General features: G+C 44.6%; 5 protein-coding genes and 1 non-coding gene across 6 annotated transcripts in view; 4 read left to right on the top strand and 2 right to left on the bottom strand.

The window, feature by feature from the left end:
* Window positions 1-33: 33 nt before the first annotated feature.
* Window positions 34-10,970, bottom strand: Pmar_PMAR019593 (phosphofructokinase, putative; the record flags this gene model as incomplete). The annotated part of the gene is made up of 35 exons (XM_002772314.1): window positions 34-88; window positions 207-305; window positions 347-391; window positions 907-1,025; window positions 1,179-1,289; window positions 1,687-1,762; window positions 1,812-1,939; window positions 1,985-2,106; window positions 2,161-2,290; window positions 2,347-2,494; window positions 2,692-2,746; window positions 2,831-2,930; window positions 2,973-3,084; window positions 4,290-4,388; window positions 5,451-5,503; window positions 6,019-6,142; window positions 6,319-6,411; window positions 6,639-6,772; window positions 7,164-7,242; window positions 7,290-7,353; window positions 7,405-7,486; window positions 7,803-7,869; window positions 8,065-8,138; window positions 8,183-8,236; window positions 8,291-8,434; window positions 8,886-9,002; window positions 9,051-9,104; window positions 9,465-9,536; window positions 9,580-9,685; window positions 9,869-9,992; window positions 10,037-10,133; window positions 10,180-10,236; window positions 10,282-10,415; window positions 10,458-10,555; window positions 10,732-10,970. The coding sequence occupies 35 exons, from the start codon at window positions 10,968-10,970 to the stop codon at window positions 34-36; spliced, it is 3,465 nt and encodes a 1,154-aa protein (XP_002772360.1).
* On the top strand, window positions 9,750-9,821 carry Pmar_PMAR019594. Its single transcript has one exon. It is a non-coding gene; the product is annotated as a tRNA-Ala (tRNA).
* A 5,881-nt stretch (window positions 10,971-16,851) lies between the features above and the next one.
* On the bottom strand, window positions 16,852-20,015 carry Pmar_PMAR019592 (conserved hypothetical protein; the record flags this gene model as incomplete). Its single annotated transcript, XM_002772313.1, has 10 exons — window positions 19,901-20,015; window positions 19,701-19,750; window positions 18,989-19,072; window positions 18,305-18,401; window positions 17,727-17,849; window positions 17,615-17,676; window positions 17,399-17,566; window positions 17,256-17,352; window positions 16,992-17,083; window positions 16,852-16,929 (listed from the first exon to the last, which is right to left on the bottom strand). Exons 1-10 carry the CDS (start codon window positions 20,010-20,012, stop codon window positions 16,852-16,854), a joined length of 963 nt encoding a protein of 320 aa, XP_002772359.1. The 5' UTR covers window positions 20,013-20,015.
* Window positions 20,016-20,903: 888 nt separating this feature from the next.
* On the top strand, window positions 20,904-22,509 carry Pmar_PMAR019591 (vacuolar ATP synthase subunit b, putative; the record flags this gene model as incomplete). The annotated part of the gene is made up of 3 exons (XM_002772312.1): window positions 20,904-21,017; window positions 21,075-21,203; window positions 21,247-22,509. 3 exons carry the CDS (start codon window positions 20,904-20,906, stop codon window positions 22,507-22,509), a joined length of 1,506 nt encoding a protein of 501 aa, XP_002772358.1.
* An 815-nt stretch (window positions 22,510-23,324) lies between these two features.
* Pmar_PMAR019590 (Phosphoglycerate kinase, putative) lies at window positions 23,325-24,584 on the top strand (the record flags this gene model as incomplete). The annotated part of the gene is made up of 1 exon (XM_002772311.1): window positions 23,325-24,584. One exon carries the CDS (start codon window positions 23,325-23,327, stop codon window positions 24,582-24,584), a length of 1,260 nt encoding a protein of 419 aa, XP_002772357.1.
* A 1,646-nt stretch (window positions 24,585-26,230) lies between these two features.
* Pmar_PMAR019589 (Phosphoglycerate kinase, putative) overlaps window positions 26,231-26,269 on the top strand; it is a gene marked incomplete at both ends in the record, with an annotated part of 1,205 nt that continues 1,166 nt past the window's right edge. Inside the window, one exon of the mRNA XM_002772310.1 lies at window positions 26,231-26,259. Within this exon, the coding sequence (XP_002772356.1) occupies window positions 26,231-26,259 (29 nt within the window). The remainder of the gene's footprint in view (window positions 26,260-26,269) is intronic.

Below are 26,269 nucleotides of genomic sequence, written 5' to 3'. Positions count from 1 at the left end.
ACAATCATCGGTTACCCCAGGTCCGCGTCAAAATTAGAAGGCATCGCGCTGCGACCCTGGATATGCAAGCTGTGAGTATGGCAACAATCTGTGAAGTGATCAATGGTCCTGTTTCCCAGTAGTCGTGGTAGTAGTGGATTCTCTTGTAGTAGCCGATGTCTGAAAGTCGACTCTCTTCCTCGCGATTGTGATATCCGCGAACTCACCGTCTTCTGGGCAACTCTATTGCCACCAGCGACTTGAGTAACAGTTCAGATTCCAAATGGGGCAGTTCGTATTGGCTTCCAGGGGGCGTTGCCACGTATCTGATGCCATTCAGCAACCGAGGAAACTGTTGCTCACTTACTGTTGCCATATACCATATTGGATTCTATCAGGTAGAGAGTCGTACCTGGCAATTCATCAACGACTCACTTCACAAAAAAGTAAAAGAACTTCACGACAGAAATTCATCTCAATGTCCTACCAATGTAATCGTAAAAACACACAGACAGAGAATTTTGAATCAGCTCAGAGCGACTAAAGAGAATCATATATTCTCAAATTTTAGTGACCGCCGACGTAAGAGTCTCGAAATGTGCCACAATTCTTGTCAAAGAAGTGTAAAGATTACTCCTATGAGACGTATTAGTGACCACAAACTGATCAGGTATAACTTTCGTGGATATTCGATCCAGTGTTGGAATGGGAGTATGAGTTCGCTCCCCTCAGCTTAGTTCACTAATCATATGAGTTTATATACGAACTCCATTAGAAGTGTACAGAAACCAGGAAAATTTTCCCAAAATTTTCTCAGAATTTTCATCCTATCACCAACACATGTGGTTGACCATGTGCAAACTTCACCACACTGATTCGAATGCAGTAAACTAATGCACATCATCGCTGCAGAGACCGAAAGCCTACATGGCTCTAGCGCTCGGACTCAGCGTCTCAAACAAACTTCGATGGAGCATGGTACTTGGCTTCACACCAGTAGAGGCATTCATCAACAACCTATGTTCTTGTGCGTGCATCGATCGTATCTACGGTAGACTTCTCAAGACGGCAGACCCGGTCGATTCTCAACCTCTTCTTCAAGTTCTTTCAACTCGTCGAGAGCGTCTGTGACTGACTCTGGAATAAGAACCTCCAATGTGACAGATAGCGTGGAGGGTAAGGACCATGCGGAATCTTACCACACCGTAGTCCATTCCTTGCTGACATCTCTTCAAAATCACATCACATACTAAGTTGATCAGATCGCGCAAGCTCATATTCCGGGCTCGAATTTCCTCAGAAATCAAAAACTAAAATAGAAAAAACGCATCTCTCTGTTGGTTCATCATGCTTGAGCGCCTTTCATGGTGAAATATACGAGTTTACAAGCTTACATACGACTTGGGGTAGAAGTCTACCGATAATAATTTGCCAAAATTCCCTCATAATTTTCGTATTGTCACATGTAGCCGATCTTGTGCATATTCCCACATTTTGGGTCTACTCATAGTATGCTAGACAGTCATTATTGGTGACCTCGCGTACGCGGCTACCCAAAAACAGGGCAAACCAAACTGTTCATAGGAATCGTCATATTCTTATCGATCCCATTGTCATGATGCTGATCATTTTGCAAGTCAGTCGCAACACTGTCAAAGTTGAATTCACCGATTTCAGGGTTACAATCTTCATTGATCGTCACCTTACCAAGTTCGGATGAGCATGCAGTGCGCATTCAGCGGCAATATGGCTCATTGAGCGTCCACATATACGAATAAAGTACCTGAGACAAAGCCAGCAAAAGCTCCCTTTTCTCTGAAGACAATACTTACCACTCGCGAGTTCCGCTCGCTGCAAGCGTTGCAATATTGCCAATGATATTAGAAAACACTTTACATGCAGTGTCGTAACCCAGGGTCTGTTCTACCAGAGGTATGTCATTTTCAACAGACGCTGGCACCTGGTGAAAGAAAATCTGAATGCCGTTTTCCCGAACCGTACTTACTCCAATGACTTTAGTTGAGACTTGCATTTTTGCCATCGTCTCTGCGAGTAGGGCAGAATCAGCATGAGTGCCGACACCGCCAACCACCACGACACCGTCTAGAGACAGTTTCTGGCAAGTACCTCGAGAAAAACAAAACTACGATATGCATGGCGATGATGATGATGAAACCATACGTGCGCACGCGATGAGATCTTCGGTAGTTCTTAAAGTGAGATCAGTTCTTCCCAGGAGGTCTAGTCCTGATTGGTTACGATACAGCGAAAGCAACTGATCCGAGTCCAAATTCACAGTATACCCTTTCACCTGACAACAGTGATTCTGAAGATCGGCCTGATCAGATGAGGTTGATGGTCAATTACGAATCCCAAAGCCCCTAGGGCGATGCCAATGAGTTGACCTCCAGGCTGAGCATCCACATACGACTTGAGCCCCCAAACTATGTTGTGGCATCCAGGTGACTGACGACCCAAGAATACGATACCGATACGTAAAGTAGTGGTGTGGAATCTATAAACGAGTCCACCATGGGCTTGCACTCGTGTAGGGACTCTTACAAACTGAATAAGCTGTGTTTCCTCATCATACTCGAGCCGCCTTCCGCCTCAGTAGTCAATGATTCCGATCGGTCTGAGACGAACTACAGAGTAACGAACATGCTCAACTGTTCATGAATACAACGGGAAAATTTTTGTAAATTTTCTCACATCTCGAATTTTGTGTAAATTTTCATAATGTAGCCTGGGAAACTCCTGAGCTCCGCTGAGAAAACAAACATATTCCAAAACTGCTCTATACAAATTCAGCGTTCGAGTTCTAATACCAAGTCAACCGCGACGAGCTTACCTTCATCGCCTTCGTTTTGCTCTTCCTTCACAGATGTGATTATTTTTTCAGTAGGGAATGTGACATCCAAATCTGCCACCGCGACAGTTTGAGAGCGAATCTGGAAAATTATTAAAACAGTTTCTCAACAACACATCGTCACCTTTCTGCTTTGCGAGAAATGCGGTGATGAATGACCATTCCCTGCCGCGGCGAACTCCCCTGGCACTTCCCCTCCTCGCTGAGCGCCGATGCTCACCGCCGACACATCGCACCTTAAAAAAGGGTAACGAACAAAACGGAAGCTACTACACTTACGTATGAGGGAAAGCCAACCTAAGTAGTGATATGGAGGCCCGTCTCGGTGTTGATTCTTGGTGACGATCGGTGACAACACAGAAACCGCTTGTGAGCGATCTTGGCAGGAGGGGTTTGTATCTTGTCGAGTGAAAAAATTAAGTCAAGTCGGATACATTAGAGTTTCACCCTAGTGATATGAAAAACACGAGAAACATATTTCACGACTATTGCAAGGCGCAGATATTGCGTTTTACGCCACTCCACGTAAAACGGGTGAAACTCCATTGTTTGGCGCACTCACAAATTCGAGACTAGAATGACAGATAAAATTGTGAGCGACAACTTCACCGGCGTAACAGGATCATTCTCGTCAATGAGTATCACTATGGAACTACTGTCGCGATCATATAGAGCAAAGAAAACCGCGATGTAAAGTAATGCACCCTAGTGATATGAAGAACACTAGTGAAAAACACATTTCACGACTACTGCATATCACCGCGAATATCGCGTTTTTCACCGAGTTTTACTACGCCACTTCACGTAAAACGGGTCGTGAAACTCCAACGTACACCCAAGCAAGTTGTCTAGTCTACTCCAGAATTGTCAAAAACTAATTAGCAACTAATATTCTGATCTATTCCACGATGAATGGCGTTGATTCTTCATTCCGAACAATGTTAAGAAATACATATGGTCACTCACATATGTCGGTGACAATATGAAAATTCTGAGGAAATTTTGCGAATTTCTTTCCGGTTCCTGTACACTTCTACCCGAATTGAGAAAACTCCTAAACTCAGGCGAGGAAAGCGAGCATATATTCCAACACTGACACGAAGACTTTACCCGAGCCTCTCTTCCTGTAGTGGGGACAACCCACCGTATCTCCACGGTAGTGATATTATACCAGTTCGTGTACCTGTGGCCACCTGCGTTAGCTCGGAAACTTCAAAATGAAGAAATCACGTTTTGTTGTCCAATAAATGCTGTTGCCAACGTGAGAGAAAATATGCACGTAGTCATGACAGTATCAAAATTCTGAGAAAATTTTCGGAAATTTTTCTGTATACTTTCATCCGAATTCCCATGTGAGTTTCTATGCTTATGTTCAAGCACTTAAAACTCCTGAACGATAATGAACAATAACGCTCGAGTGTGAGCCGGGCAGTAGATTCACCTGCGAGAAGGCCACTGCGAGAAGTTATGTGAAAGAATGTTTTCCGTGTTGGCGTTCCCGGGGGTACACAGGGCAATGCTTCTAGTCTTGTAATTATATCTAAAATCCACATGATACTTTCTGAGGATAGCAAGATTCGTTTCAAGTGTCTCAGTCGACTCGGATGAGCGAAAACGATGAAAAATGTCAAGGCCAAAATACTTCTAATTACAAATTTTTCACAGATTCATTTCCGATTTATAAGGAACCTACACACCCGCGATGGACCTGTTGCTGCTATCAAACCACACAGTGAAATTCAACAAGTACCGATCTCATTCACACACGTTACATGTCCACTAACACATAAGTTGGAATGCAAATCGTTGCTCAATCAATGCGAGACTGCTTCGGGACAGTCAGGGGCCTTTCCCGTGAGTAGCGAGATTATCTAACTACCCCAATTACACATTGAAGTTTTACCCGTTTTACGTGAAGTGGTATAAAATTTGGTGAAAAACGCGAAATTCACGGTATGCAGTAGTCGTGGAAAATATTTTTCATTAGTGTTTTTCATATCACTAGGGTGGTGAAACTCCAGTGTTGGAATAAAAGTTCGCTTTCCTCAACTGAGTGCTGAAGTTTCCTCACTAATTATCAAAGTTAACTAACAAATTCGAGTACAAGTTCATAAAAATCAACGAAAATTTCCTCCCCAGAGTTTCCACAAATGTCACCATGTGTCTGTTTTCCCACACCGCATTGTAAATACGTAATTATTCATATTTTCTTTAACTAGTTCATAACAGAGATCTCTTTACCCCTCCACGCATTGTAACCATCGTAGCGTGCGGAATTACAAAGCCGACAAATTTTTTTCTTCTTACCCTCAGGTGGTATATAAGCTGCTAATAAGGATATAGTCAAACTCTTCGACAACGGGCCCTCGAACTGATATGGTCCCGGCTGGCGGCTATGTGTAGCCATCCTGAGCAAGGAAGCATGGCCAGCTCCACACGATCAATATGCACATGTACATGTATTATGGAATTCCCGAGGAAATTTTAGAAATTTCTTGTTAGTTTGTGAACATTCGCGCCCGAACTTCCATAATTAGCGAGCAAACTCCCGAGATCAGCTGAGGAAACCAAAAACATATATTCCTCCAACACTGCAACTTACATGTCGCCAATTCTCAATCTGTTGTAGATGTTCATCACATGATCATCTCTAGTCTGAAAAAAATGCATACGTCCCTTCATAACCATCGAAAGTTGGAATTTCTCACAAGTAAGTGCATCACCGTTGTTCCACTTCGGTAACTAGAGTGTGCTCAGTCGTAAACACTGTGTACATGATCAACTACACGTGTTGGTGACAATATGAAAATTCCTGGAAAATTCTTCTTGGTTTCTGTCCACTCCTACCCTAATACGCGTGTAAATTTTGATAATGAGGAAACTTCTGAGCTCAGCTGAGGCAAGCGAACATGCATTACTCTAACATCGAAGTTTCACCCGTGATATGAGAAGCATATTTCACATTTCACTTCACGAAAAACGCAAAAGAGCAGTGAATAACGTGTAGCAAAACTCGCGATGTTTTTCACGTGATACGGAGTGATTTGTCCGGTGCCATTCGCAAGGTGCTTTCACTTCATTTCATATCGCGTTTTTCACATGGACGTAAAACTCCATTAAATCTCACACACGAGCCTTCGATAGCCGAGAAAGTAAATACCAAAACTTACACAAATCTCCCTTTTGGACACCAGCAGGACTTTAGCCTCTCTCTTCAGTTTCTGATTAGCCCGATAAACTGCTTCCTTGTTTTCAGCGATTGCCGGTATAGGGATCAATTCCGGATCTTTTTGCCTGACGAAAAATCCTCAAAAAAAGGAAAAAAAACTTTCCAACGAATCGATTGTTCTCTTCTGAAAACTTCAAATCGGATGAATTTATCCGCAAAATTTCCCGAAAAAAAAACCAAAGTTTGTGAGTAATCAAGTATTTCAACTGTAGGCTCCATTTCATCTATAGGAGATTCTTACTTTCGGAGGAGGGGAGCTAGCGGAATCCCGCCGATACCCCACTTAGAAGTGTCTTCGAGCAAATCTGTCACAACTGCCACGTAGCCGTTATACCTGATTTACGGTATGAAAACAAATAAGTTTAAAAAATAAAATGAAAATTTCATTTTTTCATTTTAGGTTTTTCACTGTGGGAAAATATTCACACTTGTGTTGGTGACAATATGAAAATCTTGAGAAAATTTTGGGAAATTCTTGTTAGTTTTTTTGAACATTTCTTCATTAACGAGAAAACTCCCAAGATTAGGTGAGGAAATAAAACAAACTGATTCTCTCCTCACCTTCCCCTCGGTGCTATTGCCAACGCTGCTGCAGCCTGGCCTAATGCCCATCCAAATTGGCAATCGAATTTGCTCGGAAGAGGGCACCGTGCTTCTTGGCCGAGATAGTGCACTCTCAAACACGGTGTGGGGAACTGAAAAATACCACAAATGATCCTATAGGATTACAATAGGAACACATTCCTGAGAAAATTCTTGTTGGTTTTTTCACATTTCTACCCGAAATCGTGCGTAAATTTTTCATTATTTTTGCGTTGTGAACTCCTGAGCTCAGCTGAGGGGATCAAAACGAATATTCCACCACTGAATAGCGATCCTACTCTACGAATAACAAAGTGTCGAATTTAAAATTCAAAAAACAATAATACAAATGACGCACTCTTAGTGAGAGTAAATATAATCATTTCCTCTCATGCCGCTCCACCGAAATAGTAGTGGTAACAACACAAGAAAGTCTACGTTAAAAACACCGTCACGATGAATATATGCGAAACATGCAACGCTTCGCTCCGCCTTCCCACTCACTTCCTCCTCCATATCTTGAATAGAATCCTCATCATAGCTCTCAGTGCCAGCTAGCGAGCTGCCTCCTTGTGAGCCCGGCCTGAAATTCCATCATCCACAATTTTTGCATATTTTTTTCTCACTCACCCAGAATTTCCGCCACATATATCTTTAGCTGCATTTCGTCTGTGAATACCCTCGTTCATAACACCTGTGCGGCATTTTCATGGTATTGATTATTAAAATCTCAAAAGTGGCTTACGTATATATTCCATCACGAGCATAGCAAGTAGCCTTTCTGGTTCGGTCCCCACCTCTATCGGCTTCCCTTCCTTATCGTAGGCCTACAATCATTATTCAACAATTTCCAATAATTATGGTAAGGGTCTACAAAATTCAAAATATTCACTACATGTGTTGTTGACAATACAGAAATTCTGAGGAATCCCCCTTGGTTTCTGTACACTTCTACCCTAGTTCGTATGTAAACTTCTATAATCAACGAGAGAACCTCCTGAGCTCAGCTGCTGAGGAAAGCGAACATATATTTTAACACGTCTTCACCAAGTTGTGGGAAAGCCACCAGCTGAGTGTCACGCATCAGGCATTTCAATAAAACACTCAAAGACGCGAATGCATGTACAGTATCCTAATTCTTACCTTCACGAGACGATCCTGGTCAGACCTTGGCAGCTGTACGAAGAGGTCCAAACACGGTGGAGATAAACTGATGACGACAACAAGAGTCGTATTATAATGGAGTTTTACCCGCTTTACGTGAAGTGGCGTAATACTCTGTGAAAAAAATCGATATTCGCGGTAAAAAGTAGTAGTCGTAAAATATATTTTTCACTTGTGTTTTCCATATATCGGGTGGAACTCCAATGATACCACTCCTACGACAATCTAACAAAAGGCTTACAGTCGGAGAGCATCCTCGATTGAGGGCGGCTTGTCGATATCCGAACAATTCTGTTGAAGTTGACGGCATTCACGCTGAAACAGGAAACTGATTAGTAGGTAGCCTTTCAAGGGCTTACCTCGAGTTCGGCGAAGTGCGGTAGGAAATCATAAAATCCATCAGATATGAGAATCTGAAGACCGTCACAATTCGAAATCTCTTCCTTAGCAGTTTGTCATCAGCTCACCGTGCCGCTTCGGAGTCGGTGCATTTGGTAACGTGTTATCATCAAATTGGCAACAGTCTTAACCAAACTTCTCAGAGTTTTCACGCGTCCATCGGGACCACACTGAGTCAAGTCCTCAGCTAGAATCGTATAAGTCGGCCGCACCTAGAAAACAAATGCAATGCAAAAAGCAACGCTTCTTGAAACATTCAATGTTGGGTTGATGGAGAAATGATAAACTACTCGTGTGGATGGTACACGACCATAAATTTACTTATTATCAGTGTTGGTATATATGTTCGCTTTCCACAGCTGAGCTCGGGAGTTTCTTCACCAATCAGAGGAGTTTATATACGGATTGGCGTATTTGTATACAGAAACTAAGAATATAGGATTTTACCGAAATTTCCTCAATTTTTTTTGTCACCAACCCACGTGGTCGGCCAACTGCATATTTTCCCACGCTGCTAATTACTCTAATGAAATGAGACCTTACAGAAATCTATTCGGCGGTTAACGTCAGCACTTGAGCGGGCAAAGAAATCATAATCACGACTAGGGGCATTAATTTAACGATAGATGAATCGATTTCTGAGATGTATAGAGGCCAACTCACTTGAAGGGCCACCTCCAGTGTCGCTGTACTCGAACCACACCGAATGAAATGATAATCGATATGCCTTCCAGATGAGAGACCATCCATTGCCAAGTTGCCAGCAAATTCACAGCTGACCTAAAAGACGGCTAATGAGTTATCCCGCTTTCACTCACTTGCTGTTACCGTCATCGCTGAATCGAAACCGAGAGTAATGGGCAGCCATTTGGGCACGTAGACCTACAAAGAGTTGCTTATAGTGTTAGAATATATATTTCACATTGCCAACTACATGTGTTGGTAGAAATATGGAAATTCTGAGGAAATTTTTGGGGAAATTGTCGTTGCTTTTTGTACACTTCTAACCAAAATCGTGTGTGGATTTCCTTCATGTAGTGAGGGAACTTACGAGCTCAGTTGAGAAAGCCATCATATATTCGCACACTGATATGAGATGAGCTCAGGAGCTTTCTCATTATGAAAAGCTACACATGATTATTGATAAAAGTGCACGAAAAATACGGCCAAAATTTTCTTATTGCCAGCAACTCGCATATTCACTGCATCTACACTCACGTTGCAATTGGGTGATTGGAATACCGAAATTATCGACACCCTCTCAGCCTCCGGGACCGATTCGAAATAACACACGAGCTGCGATACATGGGAAATCTGAGATAGGAATGCATCAACAAGTTCTGTACCCGTGACTGACTTCGGCTGGGCCGCCAGCAACGACGAGCCCATGCAGACCGTATTCGCGGCAAAGCGCATGTATCTCTTTGAAGTCGCCCTCATCCATGGCACGGAGGCTACCGTAACTGTGGATATGACGAAACGCACATCAGAATAAACCACGAGGTGAGATAGGATAATAAAATATATGGGCGTGTGGTGTAGTGGTATCACGTCTGCTTTGCATGCAGAAGGCCCCGGGTTCAAACCCCGGCACGTCCAAACTTCTACCCTTTGAACTTAACAATATTTTCATATCCACTCCTTACCGTAATAGATCTGATCCACCTTGATTAGCATAACTACTCAAGTTTGGCATCGCATTCAGCTCAAGGAAGTTCCCACTAGCGAACCCGCTCGGGCCGTCCATGAAGCCCAGCAGACGATACTTCTCTGAAATCACATCTCTCATCTCACAACCACTCATCTCAACATACTGAATCTTTGTTCAAGATGGTCGTTCACTCCCAAGACGACATTATGTATACCTGACGCGGGGCCCCATGCACCAGTGAGCATCACGCCAATGGTAATCTGGAAGGAACACAACTAAACTACTTCAACCATCTCGACAACTCACTTCTTCAGTGAAGTCTTGCGCAAGGCCAGTCTCCTCCACTGCGGGACGAAGCATAACCTAACACGACATCCTCCTTAACGAGGTGAGGGCAGATGAGCTCACTGGAGTGTCATGGGATCTCAGATGAGGCCAATCCTCGAAGACCTCAGGGTCCAGCTGTAGTTTGCTATCCTCGACCCGCTCGATCACATATCTCCTCGTTTTATCGCGGTTAACAACATCAGGCGTTGGAACAGCTGAGCGGTAATTGAGTAAATGTAAAGTGACGACCGACTCACGCCGCCGATTGCATAGTGATTCCATCAGACTTCGATGTTGGAAATTCCGTACCGCAAACGAAGTGCCTCTCGTGAAGCTAACACTGTCATCATACCACCTGCACAACAACAATATAGATAACAACGACAACCATTATTAGTTCAGGTCACTCACTTGAAAGGGTAGTGATACTCCTGTCGTGGTGGCCTGGTTTTAGTGCGAGTTTTGTGCGCTTTAGAAGAATGCGCCGGAGCACTTCCGGTCGGTGAACCCAATGGTATCGACGACTCCGACCTCTCAGTACGAACAGACAGTTTATGACGCCTCTCGAATTTCCTCGGCATATTCAAACGCGGCCCCATGGGGCTAGCCCCGGGGTGCCCTGTAGGTGCCGCCGTTTGCTCTGCTGATTCCCCAGTGGAGGTGCTCTCCTTGGCTTGGTCAGCACTCTGGGCACCACCGGCCGCGTCGGTGGTGTCGGCGGCGGCTTCATCCTCCATAACGAACAAAGCCCTACTATCACCACCACACATTGGGTCGCCCTATTTAACAACTATAAGCACCAACAGTCTTGTTAGAAACCTTAATACACTACTTGCCGAAAACAACAAGTGAATACACTTCTTTTCATGTCACCAACAATACCATACCGATTTGAACAGACAGCATAATCTCCAATCACCCCAAGCCGCCGCCGCCTAGACACTCACCCACTCCAAGATCTCCCTAAGAGAATCTTCTCCAAAAATGCAACCGCTACCAACGTCAAACCATCAACAGCGCTATTGTATAGCCGTTGCGGAATTACAATCAACTACCGGGCATGTTGATGACCATGAGGAGCTTTATGGATTCTCACTCGTTGGCTACAAGATGACTTACACTTGTATTTCAAGCCGTGTATAAAACTCCCAAGCTCAGCAGCTGAGGAAACTAAACATGAGTTTCCCATTCAATAAACCCAAAACTTGCCATATAGAGCCGTTTACGAGCTTCTCATTTTTTCTATATATATTCCACTCCAGTGTTCAGATGATCATATCCAATATTACACTTCTAAACAAGCACCAGTATATACTCCCCATAGACCGCTGCGATGATCTCCGTCCCTTCCTTCTCCCCTCAGGTCGTAATCGTCTTCATTACTAATCTGAGGGAATTCAGCTACACTCCCGCCTAGTAGAAGTCTGGCCAAAATCACCACAAAAAACATCGCTCCGCTCCGCTCAAAGAAACAAATTCGATCACTACTCATGTTTAACATATAAAGTATTACATATTCTTCTTTCCAGTAAAAAAGTAATCGGGAAACGTCGGAGGTGAACCGACGCCAACTTCTGCTGAATGCCCCGCATCAGGAGTTACGGATTGACAACAATAATTATATTCTGGTCACTCGCACAAAACGAAATTTCGGTGCTGCTTCATATCACGGGTGGAAATGCAATAAATTCAAACATAAATTTGCCTATTCTTATTTTTATTTTTCACGACATCATCTTTTCTCGCACCAGATGCTTCCGTCCATACTAAGTCCCCGAGACTCCTCACTGAGGAGTCCTCAGCATTCATATAATACTCACACACTGATCGTGCACTCCCATTACGTACGCCATAAAATAAAGTTGATCACACCACCAAGGTAGTACGAATATCACAACTATTTCCATCATTCCCTGTAGACGGACGAGTCACAGCCCAGGAAAGTAGCCGCAGACTCAGCGAAAGACCATGACCGATGTACACATTATATCGATCGATAATTACCAGCTATTCTGTCGAGGTTCCCCGCTCCCCATATATCAGTTCATACTGATCTGTCCACTTAGCCAATCGCTGGCCGCTAGTTCTCAACGACCTCCACAACATCTAGTATTACTTTCGACTGAGTATACAACATTGAAACCAAAATCACTTCGCATATAAACATTAACGAATATTTCGCGAAAGCCCATACCAAAAATTGTGACAAAATAATTTGAGTAAATTTGAGATTTCCCAAACGGTCTCATTATTCTCCACGTATTTTTTTGATAATCGTACCATAACTCTCTCCCTTTCAACAGTTCAGATGAACTGTCTTCAACCGTAATACAATTCCCGCCACGTCCACATTCATAATCACACATAGGATTTTCACTCGTACAACGCGAACTAGTATTTTTCGCCTCGCCGAATATGAAATGCCTTTTTCACATCGCGGGTGAAACTCACCTATCGATGATGTGTTCAATTAAGTCGACCAAAAACCAACACAAGAGAATCAGCCTTTGAGATTTGTTGGTCCCCCTCAACTCTTCACTACCTTCACTGGAATGCCGTTCGAGCCCACCACGACTCATCCTATTGTAATCGGATTGTCTGTTATGGTCATCAAAAAATGGAGTTCCACCCGTTTTACGTGAAGTGGCGTAATACTGTGTGAAAAACGCGATATTCAGTAGTCGTGCAATATACTTTCCACTAGTGTTTCTCATATCACGGGTGGAACTCCATTGTATAAACTGCATAAAGCGACCACTGCTACCAATTCGACATCAATTTGGTTACCCATGGTATAAAAGAACTCATGTGAAACACACGTCTCACATAATAAACAATAGAGGATCTGCCAGTTCGCACAGAGTCTACAAAATTTCAGTGCTTTCAGTACAGCCACATACACCCGAGTTATAGACTATAACTTATAGTGTACAATGTACATATATGATGCACAAAACAGAACATATATTCATTTTTAAATTTTCCAAAAACCATCTCTGAATACTATCGTCGCCTACGGATCAACGTCAACAACTTCTCACGAAAAAGTAAGATTTTTCACTCGGACGAGGAAAAACTTTTCCTGCTGACCCCATCACTACTACCACTGCTAAAATTTCGATTTTCCACTACAATTTCAATTAAACGTAATATATATCACTAACAGAAAAAATATAAATCACATATTTCATTTCTTTGCCGGTCAACATAACCTCATGCAAATAACATACCCATCCTCTGGCTTTCATTATCACCTCCTCGTTCTCCAACTCTGAAACCTAATGTACTTCGAAGATCATGATTGACAACGGGATATCGCACGATTGATTTAGCGCGCGCCCGAAAATGGACTTGGTGAATGGTGGTATAAATATCAACACATGGAGATAGGCAGCAGTCCTACTTACCACCCTGGTCAAAAGAGAAGCGCCGTACAGGGAGAATGGTCCACTTATCCTTCCTTGCTGAATCACACAGTATCTGATCAATCGCCACGAAATTACTTCTACCAGGTGGGCTGCAATCTCCCCTAGGAACCCCATAACTCCTTCCTAGAGTTGAGTTGAGTGTGGCCGAGCTGATACAACGTCAGTACACAGCGAAAGTAGTTCCACTTATAAGAAGCCGTGACCTGAACGAGGAAGACTTGCGTATTATACTGTTGTGGAATTTTACAGTGAGTCAAGTGAAAGGTCATGAGTTCTCACACGCTACGAAATTTCGAAATTTCCGAGGACCAGCTTATTCCGCCAGCACTATGCTGGCGCGGCAGGCCACGCTTAGGTGTATATTGATAGTAACTCTGAATGCGAGTACTGGGCAATTAGACAACGCAGTACAGCAATGGTCGTCGACAATCTGTCGATGCAGTGTTCTGTTTGAGAGTTTCAGCCAGTACATGGCGAGCCTCGGATTCAGGAATCCACTGGTCAGCGAATCATCACTATGCCTAGACGTGGCATAAGCGTGTAGCACAAGAATACTACGTCAAACCTGCGACAGCCTACCGCATTGCTAAGGCTCGCAGCTATGTTGCTCGACCCCGAGGGGGTCGGAAAGCATACAAAGTCACAGAAGAGCGTAAAGAGGCAGTCATCAAGATCGTTGTTGTAATGTTGAGAATGGCAATAGGTCGCCTAGACGGGAGAACCCGAGCACGCGGTGGGCGTCGGTCAGTAAAAGGTGCCAACTTGTTGAATTCTAGCTCCACACTCCCGCTGCACTTATTACGCCACTTAATATACTCATATGCACTCCACATCGTCGAATAGCTGAGGAAACGTATCGACGCCACATTCTCAAACCTTCCTCTGACGAGCCAACATAGCTATCCATTCTGCGCCGTCGTTGGTAGACTCCAAGATGACACAGTAAAGAGTCGCTTACCTTATATTAGCAAGCATCTCGTGCGACACATATCTTGTGACACACATCGTGTCACACATATCTTGTGACACACATCGTGTCACACATATCCATATCATATCGATAGTGTCCATATCATAAGTTGCACTAGCCCCGTTGAGATCCCCAGCGTCCGCAGGGAAGATGGCTCGAACGCATCTCATTGCCCATGCTCCGCATATTCATATAATTCGGGAGTCTGCTGGCGAATAATCTACCCCAATCAGGAGGTCGCGGATGAAGCGATAACGCCTCAGCTATAGTTTGTACCATAAAGACAATGATCAGGGCTGATGACGCGCCGCGCGTCACGCGCGTCCAAAACACGTGAAACTGGCTAGTTTCCGCCAATTTTTGCAGGGCCATCGGCGCCACAGGGAGTTTACCGGCACTGTGGTTCCAAACTCTTCTGCTGATGGCCACTTTTTGTTCTATCACTGTAGTAGTGGCAAAATAACCGCCATCAGTGGATAATTGAAAACGAGAAAATAGCAATCCTGTGTGATAACGCGAATCACACGGGATGTTCAATCAACCTCTTCTTAGTTACAAGCACGCTTCCAGGATCGAGTTCTACATGTGAAATTTAATCCGGGGAGCGCTCTGGAAGCTCAGGAGAGGTCTATCGAACACACCGACTGTGTTTACAACGTCCGATAGAAAAACGTCGCACACCCTTTTCGACCCACCTCTCCCTGTGAAGTCAGGGTAGTTTGCCAGCTAGGTAGGCACATAGACTATATTAGTATCTAAATCAGACTGCCCAAGATTCTATCACAGAACGCCAAGCTTACCGCAGAAACAGCTCTTCCGTAAAATCACAGCTGAACAAATGTCTCTAGTGGAAGATTCATGCTCGAAGTGACATAAGTCATCCACCTCTATCCTCAGCAACTGCTTTTTCCACACCATAAGGCCTATCCAAATAGCCAAGACCCATCAGATCAACGATAGCACGGAGAAACAGCCCGTCAATAGTCAACCGTTCAAGCATACAAATTGGGAAGCGATCTTTAGACACATCGAATCACGTCAGCAATAATACCGAGGTAAACTATGCAGAACATCAAAAGGGCAACTCTGAACACCCCAACATCACAACAGTGCGATAGACAAGTGACACAACTGAACACAAGATGTGTGGGGAGAAAACATAAGTGAACTTTACTGCTAAGTAATAGTACAAATGATCTTATACGATCTACTGGTAATACAAGGTCGTCGAAAGTCTGTTGAAATGCGATGATATGGATTTGAGGCCATTCCTCAACACACTTTGAATGACATGAAAAAAGGTTACAGCAGAAACCGAGGTTTCATAGCCCTTGGGTGAGCTATGAATAGTATATGCTTGTCAACTGAATATCATTATCAAAAACTTCATCTCTCGCACGTTCAAGTCGGTTAGCAATACAAAGATGCTGACCACTGGTGTAGGCAACACAATCGCCCTCATACAGGAGCCTAGTTCGGAGATCCTCATCAATCTCGCAGTCCTCAGAAGTAATAGAATCGGCATTGCTACGTTGACAACAACGCTTCGTTGAACGAAAGGTACTTCCTGATGAATTCGACGACTCCGATCGTGGACGACGGTTTCTGATGAAAACGATATACCACGATAACAGAAACTCATCCTACCTAGGAGCCGGTGGCTCATGATCGCTATTGGATTCATCACAACTCAGCTGATCACAATCCTCAACTGCACGCCTTTTAATAGCGCCCAATAGATTCACACTTATTGGCTTCTCATCCATCTTGGGTACACAACAGATCAGGGCCTTGTCCAGCTGATCGGGCTCAACAGAGTCTTTGACGATTTCTACAGTACTTTTAATATCAGGTTCATCGACAGTTAAAATCATTACGAGACACAACGGTACAAAGAATGTGGCGTGAAACTCTACAAGGAGCTCTACACTATGCGTTGGGACATGTGATAATAACTGTTCATAAAAGCGCTACTTATTCCTCAACCTATGAAAGACACCCCCGTGACAAAACTCGTGGCAGGGTTTCCAATAGTTCTCTCCACCAACAGCGTCCCATGGCCAAGTTCTACACGTTGAATTCACTACTGCGATTGAATATCATGAAAAGTCAATTGAACACACCTCCGAGGGTAACGACATAAGACAATCACCGAGTTCCTAAGTGAATATTTCACATGAATCTATCCCAGGATGTGTTCCAACGCAAAATATCTTTTCGCATTCACGCACTGCAAAGAAACCTAACTTATATTTAAGGAACAACAACCGTGCATATCTCCGGTTCACGTCCCTCCATCGCTTCAAGGGCGCTCTTAGTGCCAGCTTGTACCTGAAAATGCACTCACCAGGAATTGAACCCGCGACCTCTCGGATAGTAACAAGCGATCTTACTATATAAACTGGTATTCCCAAGTCTTTAGCAACTTCCACTGCAGAAGCCAGCTTTGTCTCAATGCCACCCGTGACATCATGAGCAGGTACGCCTACAAGAAAATAGCTTTCGAACAAACATGTCAAAAAACCACCAAACCATCAATTCCTGATACCATTCCTTCTCCAACTCCCATACGTGGACGCACAAGACAGTACTCACTGCGCGCGCAATTCACGCGCGATCAGGTTGCATTAACCCGTACTTCCCGCTGAAATACTCACATGTTTTGATATTCGACTTCGCATCTCCCCTAGCCGAGATTCTCGGTATCAACTTAGCTCCCTCCTCATTAGGTGGTTTGTCATAAATACCCGCGACCTGCCATACCAAAATTCCATCAACACGCATCTAACATACATCTTACATCTGTCAAGAAGATTCCTCTCGAGGGTTTAAACGCCCGACACATCCAATAGAAAATCGTGTCGCCCGATAAAATAGTGCAAACCTGTTTTTCGTCAAGCACGCAGTCGCCGTGCATCACCGGGATGATCCCAGAGTTGAGCAAACCGCTCAAACCGTCATACAAAACCTGACTCACGCAATTTCGTGGCGCGCGAAATCTTCATCATCTGCCCACCTGTCCACACATAGTAAACCACGGCAGCTTCTTATCACTGGTCCAGAGGTATCCACAACTTCCTGAAAAATCACCAGCATCCCATGTCGCGCGCCACAAAATTATTTCTCACCCACTCCTACTGCTTTCAAGCCGTGATTAACCAGTACATCTACCACCATACTGTTTAAACGACCAACGCTCGCTCGAGTCGCCACAAATCCCTTCGATAGAAATCTCGACATCGCATAGGCGGCTGAAAATGACAGAAAACAATCAACTTCATTGTTTTCTTACTTGTGAAACTTTATTGAATATAGTTTCATGAGTTTCACGCGAAGTAGCGCTATACTACCAATTACGCGATATTCGCAATATGAAGTGAATTTAAAACGCTTCACAAAATCAAACCGGGCAAGTAACCCCATATCACGTGTTTCACGCGTTGTTCACTGCTCTCGTGCTTTTTCGTAAAGTGAAATGAGTTTTTCATATCACTGGAAAAAACTCCAATGCTTTTTCAGAAATCGGTTCTATTTGAATTCTACTCGGAATTTACTCGAACAAATCTCGACTTCGTAGAACTCACATGAAAGCAATAACATCTCACATTCCGAATCTTCTGAAAAATGCTCAATCCTATCAGTAGTTATAATTTTGCAGGAAAAATTACACCCGCCGAGAATCGTCCCAGAGACCTCATCATCGTACATCCCCCCTCGGGTTTTCCCGACAACTCCTTATTCCCCCTCGACACTGCATAGTCTTTTGCTTGGAAATGACCAAAACTGCCCGCACCGTGAATCAACTGAAACGAATTCACGCATATGCTCCTTACAAGTTGACAAACTTGTTTTTACTGCAACTTGAATATCACATCTACACTATTCAGTCGTCAACTAACGCAGTGGATAAATTGTCCAACACAAAAAAATGTGAGTCATTCGATTTTTCCTAATTTTATCAGTCGCTCCTGAGTCAATTTTCACACTCCTACTACTGATATTCACATTTGTGTATAACGTGGAGATTGTCCCTGCTTTACAAATAGTGACAGCTGTGGCATTTTAGCGCTACGCTAAGGCACGTATATATAAGGTTCTAGTTATATAAGTTGCATTCATAAACCTACTACTTCTATTCACTACGATTATACTGGGATTCGGCCTACTCAGCACTACATAATGCTTCATCACTGTACCAACATTGTTAAAGTTCCAGACTAAAACTCTACTACGCCGGAGTGAAATATTTCAGCTTTGAATTCACCCGAGAAAATCACGCGCTCCTTATACTGCCTGACACACTCCTCTAGTGTAGGCGACGAAATTTCCCAAGGAATTCTCAAAATATAACATCATATTTTTCCTCGCGATGCAAGGCTTTCCCCGTTACCATCGGTCTGGCGTTGGATCTCTCAATCGCTTCCACCAACTGCTCGGCTGTCTTACTCAGTACACCATCATCAATGGTCTCGAACTGACATGAATAAAAACACATCGTTGCAATGTACACAATACGCTTCCCCAAACATGACAAAAATACGGAGTAAATAAATATGAGGGGAAACGATGAATTTAAGAATGCAAAAAATGAAGACAAACGATCCCACGACATTCGAGATGAGAATTCTGGAACGCTCGCGAGAATTAACTTTTCGAGCGCGAAGACAACCCTTTAGTCTCAAATTTTGCTTGTAAATTTGGCGCGGGAAATGGGAGCTCATCGACGCGATTGAAGTTTAATATTCACACAAGTTATGCGTATTGATGATAACAAGCAAATTTTGAGGAAATCTTGGGAAAATTTTCTCACTTTTTTGTGCACTTCTACCCCAAATTTTGTGTAAATTTTGATAATATAGCATTCGAAACTCCTGCGCTCAGTTGAAGAAATAAAACTTATATTACAACACTCAGTCGTGGATAGTATTGGAAAATATGCACATGGTCGGTGACAATATGAAAAATTCTGAAAAAATTTTGGGAAATTCCTGTTGGTTTCTACGCTGATTCGTATATAAACTCCTGAGCACAGCAGCTGAGGAGCTCGAACATATATTCCTCCAATACTTGGGTAGGGACACGCACATTCTATGAACGATTACCTCATCTTTCTTGGTGCAAGCCGATCCGCCGATTTTTATCACGCAAGTACCTGAACATGGGAAGTCTATTATTACCAATTGTCTCTCACACAACGAAAATTCTAACCATAGTGTAGTAGGCTTTGACGTTTCTGCGAATTTCCGAGTTGAACTTGGGCGAAACAACTTCTGATTTTTTTCGTAAATTTTCCCTGTTTTACATTTGGTCCCCCTCCTCCTCCTCGAGTAAACCATCGCTGCTGCTATACCGCAAGCAACCGTCGTTGCGACTGCCACACAGCCGCCGATCACTTTACTCGATGATGACGACATGACAGAAACTTCAACTGATCATAGGAACGTGGGGAAGCCCACTTGCTCATCTTGAAAATCTTGAGTTTCCTCAACGGGTCTGGACACCTCGAGGAACCTGCTGCTCAACTGCACCGCTTACCCTGGAGTTAGCGAATGCCCCATTTCATGGTTCTGGTTGGTGCTCTACGGTATCTGTTTGAATGCTTGAGGTTAATGAGTGTCCCACTGGTGATTCATAATTCACCATGTTAGACGTGTATGATTTTGCTTTCCCACGAAAAAACCAATACACTTGTGTAAGGAAATTAACGTGGCACTTGTGATTATTATTTTCCCTCTAACGACTTGATGCTCATATATATTCAATCACTCCTCGTGTTAATTCATCATAACAATTCTTGTGTCATCGAAGTAGTTGTGTCACAATTCGACTCGTTTTTGAGAAGTAATGTTTTCCTTAATTTTCTGTTGTACTACTTCCGTCCTCACTTGCCCACCGTTTCACATATAGTCTCATAGTCTTTCCCACGGCATGTGCTCTACTCTACATTAGAGCCAACCCAGTTCATCTATATAATCTTCAACAGCTTAAGCTTAACCGATTCTCAATATTCTACCTAAGCTTAGCCACTTCTGCAGTGGTCGGCTTGTGTGTCACCCGGTCTCGGTGCCACAGCTGAAATCATTCGTTTATCAGTCACCGAGAATGTCATTAACCTCTGAAGATGTCATTTCTGAGGGAGAATTGTTTTCTATTGTAGTGGTTTTACATTCTTTTTATTTTTTTCTTGTTTCTTGTGATTTCCCCTGTTCTCTTAGTGTTATCTCTATTAGTACAATCAATAGCAATTGGAGTGGTCCCAAGCGTTCTTCTCGTAGTGTTGGCTCTATTACCAGTGATATAGACTCATGTCCTCAGCTGCCACCGATGCTCGAACTGCTGCTGCTGTTAACGCCGCTGCAGTGACTCGTGATTACACAATCAACCCTAGGGTTGAATATCAGACCATTACTGGTGTCGAGGTAAGCAATCGGGCCTAATCTGTATCTTACGACGTGCAACCTTGGATTCTTCCTCAGGGGCCTTTGGTCATTCTTGACAATGTCAAGTTCCCCCAGTACAACGAGATCGTCAACCTCACACTTGCTGATGGTTCCACAAGGCAAGGCCAGATTCTCGAAGTCAACGGTTCCAAGGCCGTTGTTCAAGTACGTTCCCAATCGTCTTTAGTTGTTGATAATCTCTCCGCAGGTTTTCGAGGGAACTAGTGGTGTTGATAACAAGAACTGTTACATCGAGCTCACTGGAGATACTCTGAAGATGCCCATGTCCGATGAGATCATGGGTCGTTCTTTCAACGGTTCCGGTCAGCCCATTGATAAGGGCCCTCAAGTCTTGGCTGAGGAGTACTTGCCTATCAATGGTTCCCCCATTAACCCCAAGTCTCGTCAGTACCCTAAGGAGATGATTCAGACCGGTCTGTCAGCGTTGGATACGATGAACTCAGTCGTCCGTGGTCAGAAGTTGCCTCTATTCTCTGCTGCTGGTCTTCCCCATAACGAGATCGCTGCCCAAGTGTGTCGCCAGGCTCAGCTTGTTCAGGGTAAGGACATTCACGATCACTCCAAGGAGAATTTCTCTATCATTTTCGGCGCTATGGGTGCCAACATGGAAACTGCCAGGTTTTTCCGTAATGATTTTGAGGAAAACGGCTCTATGGAAAACGTCGTTCTGTTCATGAACTTGGCCAACGACCCCACTATTGAGCGTATTGTTACTCCCCGGTTTGTGCTCACCGCTGCTGAGTACTTCGCCTACGAGCGCGAACAGCATGTGTTTGTCATCTTGACGGATATGTCCTCATACGCTGATGCTCTTCGTGAAGTCTCTGCCGCTCGTGAGGAGGTCCCCGGTCGTCGTGGTTACCCTGGTTACATGTACACCGATCTCGCCACTATCTACGAACGAGCTGGTCGTGTTGAAGGCCGTAACGGTTCTATCACTCAGTTCCCCATTCTGACCATGCCCAACGATGATATTACTCATCCTATCCCTGATCTCACTGGTTACATTACGGAGGGTCAGGTCTTCGTGGATCGGTCTCTACATAACAGGCAGGTGTACCCCCCGATTAACGTCTTGCCCTCATTGTCACGTTTGATGAAGTCTGGTATTGGTCGCGGTATGACTCGTGAGGACCACCCCAGTGTTTCCGATCAGCTCTACGCTAACTATGCTGTTGGTGTCGATACTCGTGCTATGAAGGCAGTCGTTGGTGAGGAAGCCCTCAGTGAGGAGGATCACTTGTACTTGGAGTTCCTTGATAAGTTCGAGTCCAAGTTCTTGAGCCAAGGCCCCTATGAGAACCGTGATATCTTCCAGTCGTTGGATATTGCATGGGAGCTTCTCCGTCTGTTCCCTGAGAGTATGCTCAAGAAGGTGCCACAGAAGGTGAAGGACAAATACTACCCCCGTGATCGTGAGGCTCAGAAGGCTACTCAGGAGGCTAAATAAGATAACATAGTGTTGTCACGATTCATACTCACTGCATTAGTAGTCTGACTGGCTCCTTTAGAGGGAGCTCACTGCGAAGGTGTAGTGATAAGTGTTTAAAATTGTGTAGATGATTATATCATTCAACAGCTGGCGGATCATCGTGTCCTTGTGCCCGTAGTTGATAAGTCATTAAAGAGTGTTTCTTTGCAATATTGATATTCGGAATGTGTGGTGTAACTCGTAGTCAATCACGGGATGGTTATTCTAGTATCTGTTCCTAGACTAGGAAGATTCTGATGGTAGAAAGGCATTTGGAGACTATAGTTGTTTTTGATGTTATTATGATCTTGGTAATGCAGCACGTGCTAGAAAGACTAGTCTGCCTCGTTTGAAATGTAACCTTCGGTCTTGGCGCAATGTTGGCGCACTCTTCGCGAGTGATAGAGAATATGTGAAGGTGTGGAATATTCATAGTATACGTACGTAGTCACAATGGATATGGGCTGAACTTTTCCGAAAGGTGAAAGTGATAGGGACAATCCTTGTGTCGCGTAAATGCCTTCTCTCAAGCTTTGCTTGCCTCTCCTGGTATCCTGTACCCGAGTTTGCCGCGTGTCTTGCCTGCCAACTCTTGCCACGTATGAACGCCATTGCCTATGACAACTTGTGATGCACGAAGATTGACTGCAGAATAATAGCACAGCTTTGAAGCTCACCCGTAGCAAAACTACGCTTCGCTTAACGCTAAGCTTAAGTGCTGAAAGTCGCTGGGTAAGGGTAAAGATCACCATCAGTCAGTTAGTCTGATTTCTTATTCACAAGTTATTGTAATCATGCTTTCTTCCAAGCTCACTTTGAACAACATCTCTGAGGAGGAGATCAAGGGCAAGAGAGTCCTCATGCGCGTTGACTTCAACGTCCCCATCAAGGAGGGTCGTGTTGCTGACAAGACCCGTATTGTCAAGACCATCCCCACCATCAAGCGCGTCATGGAAATGGGTGCCCAGAGCATCGTCCTTATGAGTCATTTGGGCAGGCCCCAAGGTCAGAGAAAGGAGGAGTTCTCTCTCGCCCCTGTTGTCCCTGTTCTCGCCGGTCTGTTGGAGCACGAGGTTACCTTCGTCCCCGACTGTGTTGGTGATGTCGCTATCAAGGCATGTGCCGCCCCTGCTCAGGGAAGTATCATTCTTCTCGAGAACCTCCGATTCCACATTGAGGAGGAGGGCAAGGGTGTCAATGCTAACGGCGAGAAGGTCAAGGCTGCTGCTGAGGATGTTGCCGCCTTCAGAGCTGATCTCACTAAGCTCGGTGACGTGTTCGTGAACGACGCCTTCGGAACTGCCCATCGGGCTCATTCCTCCATGGTGGGCGTTCAGCTGCCCGTCCGTGTTGCCGGTCTGTTGATGGCCAAGGAGCTCGAGTACTTCGGCAAGGCTCTTGAGAACCCCGCTCGTCCCGTTCTCAGCATTCTCGGTGGTGCCAAGGTCGCTGATAAGATCCAGCTCATCAACAACATGCTCGACAAGGTCGATCTTATGATTATTGGTGGTGGCATGGCCTTCACTTTCGCCAAGACCCTCTACGGTACCAGAATCGGTGGCTCCTTGTACGACGCTGAAGGTGCCAAGATCGTCCCTGAGTTGATGGAGAAGGCCAAGGCTAAGGGTGTTGAGATCCTTCTCCCCACTGATTGGCTCTGTGCTGATGCCTTCTCTAATGATGCTAACACTAAGGTGTGCACTCAAGAGGAGGGAATCGATGATAAGTGGATGGGTCTTGATGTCGGTCCGGAGTCCACCAAGCGCAGCATTGAAATGGTCAAGAAGGCCAAGACCATCGTTTGGAACGGTCCTCAGGGCGTGTTCGAGTTCCCCAAATTCGCCACTGGTTCTCTCGCCGTTTTGGATGCTGTTTGCGAGGCCACCAAGGAGGGTGCAATCTCTATCGTTGGAGGTGGTGATACTGCCGCTATGGTTGAGCAGGCCGGCAGGGCTTGTGAGATCTCTCATGTCAGCACTGGCGGCGGAGCCTCTCTTGAGTTGCTCGAGGGTAAGGAGCTTCCTGGTGTTGTTGCTCTTAGCGGTAAGAACTAAGTCTCTATTGTTTACGATATAGCAGTAGCACAGAAGTTGTCGCGGATTGCGACTCTGTTACTTCCACATACAGTTTTTTGGTGAAATGCCGTTCAAAGTGTAATACGTATTGAGTTGTTGGAGTGATTCGGGTAATGTACTCACCAAATATTGGGGCAGCTATGCCACTTGAATGTGTGCCTCAATACAGTCACTTATACGACAATATGAGGGCTACCTTCGTTAGCCCTCCAAAGTAATTCCGATTTCCACGAAATGCAGAAATTATTTGTGGTCTAAATGCCATAATTAGACCATCTCTGAGTGGCATAGCTGCCCCGTTCTGATGATAAAGCGCTTGTACTGAGGCATGTCGTTGGGTTGAATAGCTGTTCCGTCGAGATAAATTGATTATCCTGAGGTAAATCTTCGAGTGGCATAACTGCCCCACCCACAGAAATCTATCATACTCGGGCGCACCCACTAGTAAATAGCCTTTCACCCTGAGTCGTAAAGACAGCTAAATTGAGGCACTTTCGGTAACGCAAAATCATCGGGGTGAATAAAAACACTGTCGCATTAGGGCTCCATCGACCCGAAGCCAATAGGAGCCCGTACGAACGGGCAGTAAACTCAATGTGTCTGATGAGTACACGAGTTAAAGCAAAGCTATCACTATATATGCACTGAGTGCGGGGAAAGCAACATCCCGCTTGATCTTTCCGGTAGGCATGCCGCTGAGAGGTACCCATCTCCACCCTAGGAGACATACTCCGTACTAACGGAGACGACTGAGCAGTACATGCCTCAATGATGCTCCGGTCAACTGTAGAAAATGCGGGGAAATATCAACCTACTACTCCGACTTCTCGTGGAAACCGACAAGAGTAGGGGATAGAAAAGTAATATTGTGTCAGTGAGAAAGCAACCATTCCGTTGTTAATCAAACCACAGAGTGATGATGAAGTCAAACGCATAAGAGTAACCAGTCTAGTGTTCACGAACCGCTATACGCTCGTTAGAAACACTGTAATACATTGTGATAACGGCAGCGGGGCGAGACTCGCTGGGAGATATCTATGATAATTCGCGGTCCTACAGGAGAACAGTTATAATGACGACGGCCGGTCCGTCTAGAATGACAAAATATACAGGGAAAAGAGACTAAGTCAACGATAGTAGTATATGCTTGGTGTCGAGGAGATAGTAATAGGCATTGTCGAATGGCGTAGCTCCGGTGATGCTTGGGGCTTCTCAGAAAACTCGGGCAAATTGGACACTTCGAACTTGTTCCGACACAGCGGGCAAGAGGTGCCTCGTAATCGTTGAGACCTTACAGTGAGCCACTCCTCGAGGCACTCGCGGTGGAAGGAGTGACCACAACACAAGACGAAATCGGGACCTTGTTCTAGACAGATACAACAGGGCTCGAGAGACACGGCTTCGAGTGAGGACTCGCGGCAAGGCCTGCCGTTCTGTCCGAGCAACATATCGATCTTACGGCCGACGCTCATTTCGCTCTTAGTCTCATGACGAACCTTCTCGGAGGGACGAGCTGTTGTTCTGGTGTGGAAGAAAAGCATGACGAGTTGAGTAGTAGTGAGTAATGTGAATGCTACAACAACGGGAATCGATATTGATCGAAGCGTAGCTAGTGAACAACACACATGTTCAATAATAACGCGGGAGAGAACGAGTATTGTTGG

This window comes from Perkinsus marinus (genome assembly GCF_000006405.1).
Source record: "Perkinsus marinus ATCC 50983 genomic scaffold scf_1104296961438, whole genome shotgun sequence".
Lineage (NCBI taxonomy): Eukaryota > Perkinsozoa > Perkinsida > Perkinsidae > Perkinsus > Perkinsus marinus.
Note: the sequence above shows the minus strand (reverse complement) of the source record. Positions and strands in the feature narration are given on the sequence as shown.